This window comes from Coptis chinensis, chromosome 5 (genome assembly GCF_015680905.1).
Source record: "Coptis chinensis isolate HL-2020 chromosome 5, ASM1568090v1, whole genome shotgun sequence".
Taxonomy (NCBI): Eukaryota; Viridiplantae; Streptophyta; class Magnoliopsida; order Ranunculales; family Ranunculaceae; genus Coptis; species Coptis chinensis.
Genome location: NC_141460.1, coordinates 77,883,935 through 77,896,946, shown reverse-complemented (window position 1 = coordinate 77,896,946; position 13,012 = coordinate 77,883,935). Strand labels below are relative to the sequence as shown.

The 13,012-nt window shown below is 32.9% G+C and overlaps 1 protein-coding gene and 2 non-coding genes across 3 annotated transcripts; all 3 read right to left on the bottom strand.

Moving 5' to 3' along the window:
- Positions 1–635: 635 nt before the first annotated feature.
- On the bottom strand, positions 636–12,769 carry LOC147499049 (putative serine/threonine-protein phosphatase 2A regulatory subunit B'' subunit TON2). The gene is made up of 12 exons (XM_086560860.1): positions 12,275–12,769; positions 12,092–12,183; positions 11,960–12,022; positions 11,791–11,889; positions 10,893–11,051; positions 9,944–10,015; positions 9,653–9,785; positions 9,355–9,419; positions 9,070–9,145; positions 7,945–8,046; positions 2,136–2,328; positions 636–1,137 (listed from the first exon to the last, which is right to left on the bottom strand). Exons 1-12 carry the CDS (start codon positions 12,417–12,419, stop codon positions 900–902), a joined length of 1,437 nt encoding a protein of 478 aa, XP_086416986.1. The 5' UTR covers positions 12,420–12,769; the 3' UTR covers positions 636–899.
- Positions 1,605–1,721, bottom strand: LOC147499051 (small nucleolar RNA snoR104). The gene has a single exon (XR_015197278.1). It is a non-coding gene; the product is annotated as a small nucleolar RNA snoR104 (small nucleolar RNA).
- LOC147499050 (small nucleolar RNA snoR104) lies at positions 1,859–1,975 on the bottom strand. Its single transcript, XR_015197279.1, has one exon. It is a non-coding gene; the product is annotated as a small nucleolar RNA snoR104 (small nucleolar RNA).
- Positions 12,770–13,012: the final 243 nt, after the last annotated feature.

Below are 13,012 nucleotides of genomic sequence, written 5' to 3'. Positions count from 1 at the left end.
ACAAAGTAAATAGGCTATCTCAATTTGATCCCTTAGTTTCCAAGTATTTATGCACCATAATCGTTGCTCATTAACGTACTCCGGTTTATTTTCAATAAAAATATATTCTGATTTGAAAATTTGCCGCTAAATCACCATAAATCTAAGAAAACTATTATACAAGCTAGATCGAGTTTAAGATAATTCTACTTGAAAATTACAGATTAATATCCTAAACTACAAAGTGAAGAAGTTATCTCAATTTGATCCCTTAGTTTTAAGTACTTATGCACCATAATCGCTAGTCATTAACTTATTTCGATTTATTTTCAATAAAAATATATTCTGATTCGAAAATTTGTGCGAGACATTTTGTAAAGCTTTTTTAACACACAAAATATTTAATAAATCCCAGGCGTATGCCCGGGTCCAAAATCTAGTATAGTTGATAATGGCGACTCCAAAACATTTGATTGATAACGTCACACATTATGTACGGAAAATGTTGATTGATAATCAAATGTTGGTTGCATAAAGAGTTATATACCCTATGGAAACGCAATCGATTTTCTTAAAAACGAGGTTCCAACTAATCAGAAGCGAGATCTGAAGAGGTTCCAACTTCAAAGTAGTCAAACACATTCAACACCATATGGTTTGTCAATCAAGGATTTCTGTGCAAACTATGTACTCATTAACAAGAACATGAAGGAGAATAACTAGGATAACATGTTTTGGCCCTAGCACTCATTAGATTTGGACGTAATGTAAATCCAATGTCAACCTAATACGCAGTTACCTAATAGACAACCTTAATGTGATTTGTATCAAAATGTCAGTAACAAAATACAAGCTATTGGAAGCATACATTCTTGTATCAGTACAAATACCAATTCTCAGAAGCAGAAATCAAGAATTGGTCACTCTTCTTCTGGCTCTTCCTCTTCTTGGAGAAGATTTTCTCTGTTGTCATGTGCCCAGAAGCCACGGACGTCAATAAGCATGCTAGCTACAGTACCGCCTTGTTTACATGAAAGTAGATCACCCAGTGTTATCCTTAGAGGATCGGCTGGTTTCACCATATCCCATATCTCATCCCTTACATCCTCAATGCACAACTCATAGTTCCCTCCTTCAATCCATTTCTGATGTACATCTCTGTTTTGCACCAAGAATTTTTTTCAAACCAAGCAATATTAACAAATAACTTCAGTAAAAGATAATATTTCGCAGGTGCCAACTAGCAAAGTTGGTAAAACCTTTGGGTGACGATACCAGAGGCCTGGGGTTCGAATCTTGCCAGCATCAATGAGTTACTGATCTCGTTTAAAACCAGGCTTGCCAACCAAAAAAAAAAAATCCAGAGAAGTATGGTTCAAATATAATACACTATAGCTCCATGTCCACATGGATTTTAAAATGTATGGTTGAAATTGTGGAGCATGACTACATAACTACCAACAAGAACACCTACAGACTTGTAGCTAAGAAGATTGCATCAGGTAAGATCTGCTGTTGAATGCTCTCCTTATTCTCTTCCATGTTCAGTTTAATACAGCAATGGAGATTCAGGTTTTGTGATGTTGGTGCATGGGTTGCAAAATGTTGACAGTGCTTTTTGGACAGCAAATGTGAGGTAATTTGAGACTTATAGAACTAATCTGCAGAGCTACAAGCAGGAAATTACCAAAAACTGTGTAGGAAGATTGTATCAGTTAACATCTCGCTTATGGATGCTCCCTTCTTGTTTTCCATATTCAGAAATATACATAAAAAGTGGACAATATTTTGACGGGAAGAAAATTCATGTAGAGATAAGGATTCAGGTTTTGGAGTTTTGGTGCATGGGCAACAAAATGTTTACAGCGCTTTTTAGACGGCAAATGTGCGGTAATTTGAGACTCATAGAACTAATCTAAAGGGCTACCAGCAGGAAATTACCAAAAACTTTGTAGGAAGAATGTATCTGTTAACATCTCGCTTATGGATGCTCCCTTCTTGTCTTCCATATTCAGAAAGATATATAAAAACTTAAAAAGCGGATAACATTTGACGGGAAGAAGATTTAAGTAGTATAAAAAGGACAACTAAGCTAAAAGTTCTTTAGTAATCAAAGAAAGAAAATAACAAACTAGCACATACAGGACAATGTTTACCTGAAAAGTGTGTGAATATCTGCTGTTGTAAGGTATCCCCTACCATTAAGATCGAGACAACGGAACAGATATGTCAACCCCTCCGGTGTGTCTTTGTTTTCCAGGGCCAAAACAAAATCAAGAAAGCTTTCAAAATCCATCTCTCGTGCATTACCCACTCCACCTTTGCCCCGGCGTACATGCTCATCAAATGCTGGAAAAGAATATGATGAACAATACAAAAGCTCGCAAAAATAGAAGGAACGAGAATACTATCCAATCACGATAATGAGGGGATGTTTTGTGCTAAACAAGGTTACTATAACAACCCCAATTTTTAAACAACGTAAATTATATTATTTAGATTGAAACTAATTATTTTGAAGTCTAGCATGTTACAAATTTGTTATTTTTTAGTGAAACATTAGTATTCTTGTTGTTGTTGATTTTATGAAGTAGATTATTTGAATTGGTTGTTAGAACTTTTGTGAGTATTTGAGAATTATTTTGGACTTGAAAACATTGTCAAAATGTACCCATTTATATAGGTATGGACCTTGGGTGTTTTTAGACCCACATTAGGCCCAAAAGTTAAGTTAAACAGACTTGAAACATTGAATAAAGAAAACCTGCGAATTTCCTCTGTAAAAATCTTTTTATTCAAAAACAAAACCCTAGCCTCCATTAAAAATAAGAATATTTTTTATTGAAAGAAAGAAAAGAAGAATAAGAAAAATGATTGGAGAAAATGAAGCTTTGATAATCTTTTACGAGCATTCAATTCAATGTGAGTAGTCTAAACCTTATTTATTTTAAAATTTTAATTGGTTGATTATCATATGATTTATATTAGTTGAGTATTGATTTATTTATTGGTATTTTGTAATCAAACATTATTAATTTGATTAAAGGCATACTAGGAATATTGAGTTATTGCATAGCTTGAGTAAGAACTTAATTTTTGTAGAGTTATAAAAAATTATATATTGTTGTTAAAAGTTCTCTATGTAGTAATTTTCATATTTGAATGGTTGTGCTCTATAAATTGTTAATTAGTTATTAAATTTCACATTTTGATAATTCTAAGTAAATTTTCGTAATTACATAAATAGTTTTTCTTAAAACGTGTTTTCTCATTGTATTACAAGTTAAAATCAATTTATTCTAATTTTTGTAGATTGAACTTTTTGAGTAGACGTGTTTAGGCATATGATTCACTTTTTTTGGATAATAAATGATTTTGCTATGATTTTCACTAAATATCTGTTTTGTATGATTTTTAGGAATTATTCATGACATCAGAAAATTCTAGATTTTTGTGAGTAGGTTCCTGGAAGTCTCTACTGACTGCAATATTAATTTCACAATTTTTGGAGTCCGTTTCATAAGATTGTTAACTTGTGTGCTTATAAGATTTATCGACCAATATTGTAATTAATTAGTGCACGTCAGTAATTGAGGTTTTCTGCAAAACCCGTCAAAAATATCAGAAAAGTTCATTATGACGAAACATAGGTATTTTCAAAACGATCCTTTTGGTATATAGCTTGTTCTGTTTGGATATATGGTTAGAAAGTTATATTAATTTTTGCATAACAGTGTCTGGTATTGATTATGAGAATTTATTGTATGAGCTCTATAGTTGATTTTTGGGATGAATTGAATGTTTATGGTGCTATACACCCATTAGCATTGATTTTACTATTTTGGAACATGCATGATATGATATTGATTTAATATACGTGTGAGAGTTTTATTGTCATAATGAATTGGATAGTATGGATCTATGTATGGTTTATCTTGGTACAAATTACCATTGAAGTATATTGTCGAAATGGGAAAATTTATGATGATAGTAGAATCTTAAATGTAGATTGAATATATGAAGACATTAATGAACTGTAGGGTTGTATGTGAAGAAGACGTATATTGGACAAAAAATACTACTCAAAACTATTTTTGCGAAACCTTTTGTTTCTGCCAAGATGGAGACCTTCTAGTACTCGGATTTGTATAAAATTTAATTCATAGTTTTCTGACACATTGTAGTCTGACATATTAGATTTTTAGATCTATCCAACTGTTACGTTTCTATCGAGACTTCTATTAGTGGGACTAGTTGTAGTATAAACTACACCAGAAAACTGCAGTGCATAGTCTTTACTTTTGATTAAATGGAGGCTGACCCATTATTGGATTGACCTCAAATTTTATCTATAACTTTATTACACTAGAAAGTCTAGAGTTTCAGAGAAATCCAATGGTGGGTTGTCAGTCGAGGCACAGTTTTAAAAAGTTGTGAGTATTAGCTAAAAATCTAAAATAGATATAGTTAGGTGTTTAATTTGGGTGTTGGCATGATGGCATTATATGGTCAATATTTATACTTTTGTTATATTCTTACTATTGTGGAAAGATTGGCGTATGTGTTTTATTTTATCGTAAATGTTAAAATATATGGAGAATTGGTTATGGCTAGTTATTAAATTTTGTTGGTGTATCTTGGAAATTTAAAGTATCTGTGATAGATGATATGTAGAACTTTATTGTGCTCTTTTAGAGTATTGCTCCTAGTTGGTTGATAATGCATTCGATTAATGCGTTGCTCTTGTTTGAAAATGTTGATATATAATTTATATAGTTGATATTGTGGTGAATTGAATGGCTATTGTGTTTGGTATGTTTTGTAATTATTCTATTGTTTGAGAAGATGATTTCATAATGAAAGAATTACAATAATAAGAACTCTTGGGTGTTAAAACGTGTTGTAAAAAGTTTTGTAAAAATTTAATGTGTCGCTTATATATTTAGATCTATCCACGCCTCTTTGTTGAAAAGAAAAAAAAAAAAAAATATTTATAACTAATGATATTATGTGAAAAGCCGCCTTAAAAATGAACTAAGGTATTCGCCTTGCAGGCTGCCTGTATTTCTTGAGTGTACGGGAATATAGGTCTAGATTCCTTGAATATACGAGAATGGCCTGTTTTTTTTTTATGTCCAAAAGAGACTTTGCTTATGCGTATGGAAAGCCCAGAGATGGTTGAGATGGTTCTGACTCACAAATTACGAGTTTACAAGATGGAAATATATTTCCTGGAGGCGATATCCCCGCTTGAGACATGTCTTGTAGTGGTACTTGGTGTGAGAGAGACACACGGGGTATGTGTGATTTGGCAAATGTGTGAAGTTCAAATCGTGAACTAAAGGTTGGGCTAGGTATATTATATTAATAAATGAGTCAATGAGATAATTAATAAGCAAAGTGAAGTATGATTTTACGTATGTGTGAGTTATTGCATACGAATATTTATGTTTTATGATACATATGATTTATTATAATGAAATATATATGTGGTTTGAGTGAGTTGATACTCACGAGGGATGATTGTACTCCCTGGTTGTGATTTTCCTCGTTCTTATAAGTAGACGAGTGGTTTTTAAGTAAAATATTGGTGTTGTGTATGAACGAGTTGTTGGATATGATTGGTTGTGTATTATGATATGATGCATATGATTTCTTATATAAAAAAATGTAAATGTGGTTAGCGTGATATGATGGAATATGGTGGTATGACATGAATGTTAATATTGGTGATGTACTATGTCAGACTGTGTATTCTCATGGTTGTTGTGAGAGCGAAGTAGATGTATGATTTAACTGTTTATATTTGGGAAACATAACTTTGTTTTGCAGGAGGGTAGGACTTATTAACATCTTATACAGAGACGTTATCCTATCCTAACACATAAGCGGTTATAGGTAAGATTTTAATTAAATTAATTTACTAGATATTGAGATTGAAATCTTACTTGGGAAGAAACTACACCGTTATGAGAAAATGGAACTTGTCTTCCAAGTTGAAATGATTGTAATAGTAAATTTCTTTATTTGAAAAATTGAACGTACTGCTATTTTATTTTAGTCTTACTCATACCAGTAAATTTAATTTGCATTTGCCGACCCATGTTTGCTTTGGGGTGTGTTCTTGGGAACATAGATAGCGAAGTGCAGTAGATGAGGACGCTTGATTTGGATTCGCTCTTGGAGTCTTTCTGGTTTAAATTTTCTAGAGTGTACAGTTTTGTTTTAATACAAATGTAATAGAGTTAGTTAGTAATTCGTGAATGAAGGGTTGTTCTTTTGATCTAATATGATATCAGATTTTTAATATGGTGTTTGATATTAGGATATTAGGTTTTCGTTTTACTCCTGGGTTTTCAGATGATTGAATAGGGTGGCAATAAGAGATATTTATATTTTGAATAATTATCTATTTTAATTGTCTGGAAATTCAAGGTGTGACAGTTTTTCTAACTTGTAATACAACGATAAAACATGTTTTAAGAAAACAATTTATGTAATTACAGAAATTTACCTAGAATTACCAAAATGTTAAATTTAATAACCAATCAACAATTTATATATAGCACAACCATTCAAATATGAAAATTACTACATAGAAAACTTTTAACAACAATATATAATTTTTTATAACTCTACAAAAATTAAATTCTTACTCAAGCTATGCAATAACTCAATATTCCTAGTATGCCTTTAATCATATTAATAACGTTTGATCACAAAATACCAATAAATAAATCAATACTCAACTAATATAAATCATATGATAATCAACCAATTAAAATTTAAAATAAATAAAGTTTAGACTACTCACATTGAATTGAATGCTAGTAAAAGAATATCAAAGCTTCATTTTCTCCAATCATTTTTCTTATTCTTCTTCCCTTTCTTTCAATAAAAAATATTCTTATTTTTAATGGAAGCTAGGGTTTTGTTTTTGAATAAAAAGAGTTTTCCCTAGAGGAAATTCGCAGGTTTTCTTTATTCAATATTTTAAGCCTGTTTAACTTAACTTTTGGGCCTAATGTGGGTCTAAAAACACCCAAGGTCCATACCTATATGAATGGGTGCATTTTGACTAGGGTTGCAAGTGGATATCCAAATATTCGAATCCGATTCGAATTCGTATTCGAAAAATCGGATATTATCCGAAAATTTCGGATATTGGATTCGGATAATTTTTTATGTCCGAACTGATTTCGGATACAGATTCGGATACTGTCGTATCCGCATCTAAAAATATCCGATCCGATTTAAAAAATTAATAGTTATTATATATAATTTATTTATTTATTTATTATTGTATAAGATATTATATAAAATCATAAACTAATAATATAAAACTATAATAACAAAATAATAATAATAAATGACAAATATATATATATATAATAGTTTTTATATTGGTAAAATGAATTATTCAAAGCAAATAAAATTTTAATTAATATTAATTTTTTGATCGGATATTATCCGATATCCGATTCGGATAAAATTTTTAATATTCATCGGATTCGGATTCGGATATCGGTATAGGATTCGGATTCGGATATAGGCATATCCAAATCCGAACCTATCCGTTTGCACCCCTAAATCCGAACCTATCCAAAATAATTATCAAATACTCACAAAAGTTCTAACAACCAATTTAAATAATCTACTTCATAAAATCAACAACAACAAGAATATTAAAGTTTCACTAAAGAATAACAAATTTGTAACATGCTAGACTTCAAAATAATTAGTTTCAATCTAAATAATATAATTTACGTTGTCTAAAAATTGTGGTTGTTATAGTTACATTCTTGGGGAAGAACAAAGTGAACTCCGATAAGTTGTCAAGAGTTTAGAGTTTTAAGATAACATGAAAACAAGTCAAACAACTAAATGCTAAGTTGCTAACGCATGATGCATGACCCAAATAAAGTACAAATACAAAAACTTAACAAATAAGTATCAATTCCTAACCTCGTTCAATAAAAATCTCTGTCAGTGTCCCATCAGCATATTCACGAAGCTCCTGCTTACTCAATGTACCATTGGTGTCTCTATCAAGAGCAAGAAACATATCTACATCGAAAGAGAAGAGGATATCGTTAAAAATGACATCAATATTGTAATTGCACGGGACTTCATGATCAGTTATTCCACAAATCTAAGACTTCACAGCTAGGTGGAAAAAAAAACAAAAAGACAAAATGCCTATTTATCCTCATGTCCCTTGTATTTCAAGGAATATGGGCCCCTATGAGAAACGATATCGTAAAAGTCAGCTTTGAGGTAAGGTCCGTGCTATTGCTTTTTTGGGTGTTGTTTAAGTTTCCAAACCCCGCTTCACTTGCATCACTTTATCAGATTCACGCTGTGAGCAATTGTCTTCAGAAATGACATCAACATCATTCCCAAAAACACAAATTCCTACACTCTATCACATATGTGACTCATGTTAAGGGGATTCTTCGCCTTTCTTCATTAACACACATTATTTCAGACACTGTTGCACAATATTCGTGTTGTTAAAGCCCTGAATAAGGAAACTGCATTATTCGGCAGAGTGAACAAAATAGCTTCAAATGGCATAGGAAAAAGGAATCTGAAGTAGGAATTTAGGATGTGAGCAATAGATTCCTCAGAAGTATACTACAATGGACAAAAACTAACAATGATCATTTTTTGAAGGTTATCTATGGCTAAAATCCTACCCAAAACTGAGCACCAAGAGGAGACTCTAGAAGGAACTCTAGCCCAGCAAATATATTTCCACGGATAGTTAGGGTGAGATAGACTAGGAGTTTGGTTTAGTAATGTAAAAAAGGTAGTTGAATACCAAGACGTAATAGTAAATCATCCTTTGGCATCACGAGGCAAGGACAAAGTTTCTTTAATTTTAAAGAAATAAGAATAATTCACTATTTCCACTGTTAAGTAGACCAACAAAGTCAACCACTCAAGAATACTATAACTATTGTATAAGAACAAAAGGGCAATATTATCAGGAAAAGAAAAAGAACAAAATGGCAATGACAAAGTAACAGGGTAAAAAGATACTAATAGTAAAATCAGTTGTTTCGATGAATAATGTTAGACACGCACCACATATTCTTTGTGCAGATGTCAAAGAGAACCAGTTCTCTGCTTGCTCTGTATCAGTCACTTCTTCCTCACTTTCCTAAAACATAATTATAGAACAATAGCCATCTTTAGATACTAAAAGATACATGTGTACCAAAAAATATCCAAAAAAGCAAACAAAGAAACATTTATATAGAATAAAAGATTCAAATAGATCATGACAATAACGATATCTAGATCTTTCATAGTAAGTTAAATACCGACAACAAAAGAAGTGAAATATGGAAGTTCTAGTGTCCTACGTACCTGATGAAGTTCCATGAGTTCTTGAAGACAGTTACTAAGCAGAACCTTCTTTATACATGCTTTTCCTGTCAAAAAGTAAAGCTACCAGTTAAAATTCTTACTCTTTCTAATAATTGGTTTAGTACAAGAAAAGGAATAATGCATGCAGGATGCCAAGAGAACGTACTAAGAGTAAGAAAACCAAAGACAACTAAATACACCCACATAAAACAGTAATAAAGGACACATCTGTGTTACCATATCAGAACATGAACACGCAAGTTACTATGGGAAAACACAAAATCAAATTATGAGGTACCTCGTCTATGTGGATCACAGAAAAAGAAGAATTTGCGGGCAGCTATACGGCAGTACATCTTCATAAAAGCAGTGGGCATATCCCTTAGCTGTGCCAAATTCGGAATAAGACCTTTAATGTAGCCTTGCATTTCCTGAAGATACAAAATGTAAGCAGGTGTTGATATTCGTAAGAAACACATTAACTTGCACTAAATAGTGTAAGTTTAACAAAGCATGTACAGGAGACAACATTTCACGGAAGTACAACAGGATTTTTAAAGAGATTACATGCTCAAAAAGAGATCCATACATCGGGCTGAAGAAAACCGTCGGAATCCTCATCAAGCTCACTCATATCAATTCGTGCCTGCGTAAGCGAAACCTGAATGTTGAAATAGAAAAAAATCATTGATAACTTTATAATCAGACCAAAACATAATGTACGCTTAGACAGATCAACATGCATAAATATGTTGTATCAAGATTTAGCTTTTCTACTTCACTTTCGAATCTTCCAAACTCCACTATGCATTCTCCATTTTATTCCAAACTGCATCATTATAAATTTCTCACTCAGACTAAATGTTTTCTACAATAACTAGTATTACTATCATACAACAAACCTTCTAAATATTCAAATTAGATGTTCATATGTTCAACCTGAATACCGGGCGTTCATTTAAATAATGTTAAATAGGATTAGTGGTCTGGAACTATAGACCGAAAAATAGCTAGGGGGTTGATGCTGGTTCTCGAATGGATCTCCTCGTGTTAATCCTACAAATTCAACGAACTAGAAACAGTTTAATATCACAGGGAGGAAAGAAGAGTACTTCTTGAAATGAAACCCAGTCACTTCCTCCCTGGAAAAAGTTATGTTTGTATTACAATATATAGCTTTCTGTTATACTGAGGTGTCAGACAAAGTAGACAAAATCTACTTTGAAGTAGTCAAGTGCCCCTCGTAGAACAGTTCAAAATATACTGCAGTAGCATACTGGAGAACCACAGTAGCAAAAGCGATTTTAAAGCCATAAATATTTTCAATAAATACATATGCTCGGGCAAGTCAACTATACCGACCCTTTTCAACAATTACAAAGTCTTCACTTTAATTGCACAACCTTTTAGTACGTAGCCGGCCATTTGACTTACTTGATAGTGTGCATCAAATTTATATGAAAGCTAAGTCTGTTCTTACAGAAGTAGATTTGACAAAAGGAAAAAGAAGGTACATAAAGAAGAAAAGTATGACCTACCGTGCGCATTACATAAAGGTAGAACGGCAAGATTGCTATTCTGCCTACATCATCTTTCTCAAACTTCATAAAGTTTGAAGGGCTGAAAAAACGTCGGCATTTTGGGCCTATTTGCTCAGTACATACAGATGCAATGTGGCAGAAATCTTCGTAATTCATCTGCAAGAAACAAATCACACAACATTTGTGATATTCTATTTTAAAGTTCCAAAAGGAAGGTACAATAGAAGATTATGCAAAAACAAGCCTATCAGACGTGCATACTTGAGGCCCAACTGGAATGGACTTGCACCCCCATGTGTTTGATTAGTGTGAGTTACTACCCCTAATAACGCTTCGGTGCTATGAAGTCTAGTGTGCGAGCAAACAATTCCCTACGTATCATCACACTAACCCTTCTAAAAAAAAGTTCAATATCCAATGTGGGACTTAAGTCCATGCGCTAGCATGAATAATACAAATAAAGGTTCAGAAACTCCTTGCCTCCAAAACACAAATATTTGAAGATCGCCATTGGTCTAGGAGATATATGTCCCTCCTTTGCTGGGTTATAGCACAGATCCAACAACTAAAATCAACATGCAAAGGGGTCAGCTTTTCACGAGTGGCTACTGAATTTAGTAGACCTTTACTTGCCCACCAATTACCCACTCAAATGTTGTAAAGGAGACCAAACTCAATTATTAACGAGCCACAAAAATGAAAACAGTAAAAAAGTTAATACAGTGAAGAGAAGAAAAGAAAGGTTTCGTATAAACAGAAGAGAAAAAATGACTTGTTCACGCATTCATTGCAATCCTTTTAGAATGTAGAGATAGTACAGTGGTTGTCTACTAATGAGTAAATTAACAAGTATAATAATTATACCAAAGGACAGTGGGTAAAGGGAAGGAGAGACCTTTTCAGCACCAGTAGAATCATCGATCACACAATTTTCCCTTAAGCAAACCCACATTGCATCCAGATCGTCAGCATTCAACAAAAGATCTGACTGCTTCTGCATAAACAAAGAGAGTAATCTGAACACAGTGCAGCTAGAATGATGAAGACCACCAACTCTCAGATACCTTCAAAAAGCGATACTTTGCTAATCTTTGGACCCTATGACTGATAGAGCCATCTTGAGGTTTCTGCACAAGGAAAAAAAAAATTAGACCGTAAAAGCAAAGACGAAACAATAAGAAATGTGGTTCCTTTACCTTTCTGTAAAAGCTTGGAATCGTTCCAGCTTCAGCATTTTTGTGTTGCTTCTCTTTAAATATATCTAACAAAATTTTCTTTGTTTCAAGCTCTGCAAATGAGAAAGGAAAGTATTAATCTTGGATACAAATTGAAGAAAATATATATATATAAATAATTATAAAAAAAAAAGACGAATATACCCATGAGAGCTTCGGAACCAAGACCAGCACCAGATCCAATGAATCTACGAAGGTTACGAACCCATAACATGGATGAAGCTGGTGGGATCATTTTCCTCTGTTGTGTTTCGTGGCTTTCGCCGTCACTCGAACCACCACTATACATTCTTTACTTTCGTTTTCTTTGACTCAACCGTCGGAAAATATCAAATTTAAGGAGAGAGATAGAAATGGAGAAGAAGAAGAAGAAGAAGTAGGATTAAATATTCGACTTTGGCCACTTTTAATTTAAGCGTTTGGCTCTTGTATGTATGTTCACAAATATTCCGAGTCACAAATATTCACCTCCACTTAGTATTTCCCCTCTTTTCCACCCTTTTGGTGAAAAAGCAAGGTGCCAGGGCTGGTCTCGGCTCGTTTTGGGATCGGCTTGTGCTCACTCATGAAAAAAATACGAGTCAAATATGAACTTAGTTTTAGGCTCGTTTCGGGTTCTAGCTCGAGCTACTCGTCACCAAATAGTTTTCTTTTATCTCTTTTATATATATACTAGTTGATGTCCTTGCCTTCGGCACGGATTCCATAAAAAGCATCATCAACAATGTCATTTAAAATAGTATTTATTACTTAGGGACCCCAATTTGTGTTGGGCAGACTCCCACAAAAAAAAACTATAATTACAAGTGTGTCATTGGTTTCAAAAAATCTAAAAAAAAAACTATTATTACAAATATGTCATTGGTCTCCAAAAAATTGAAT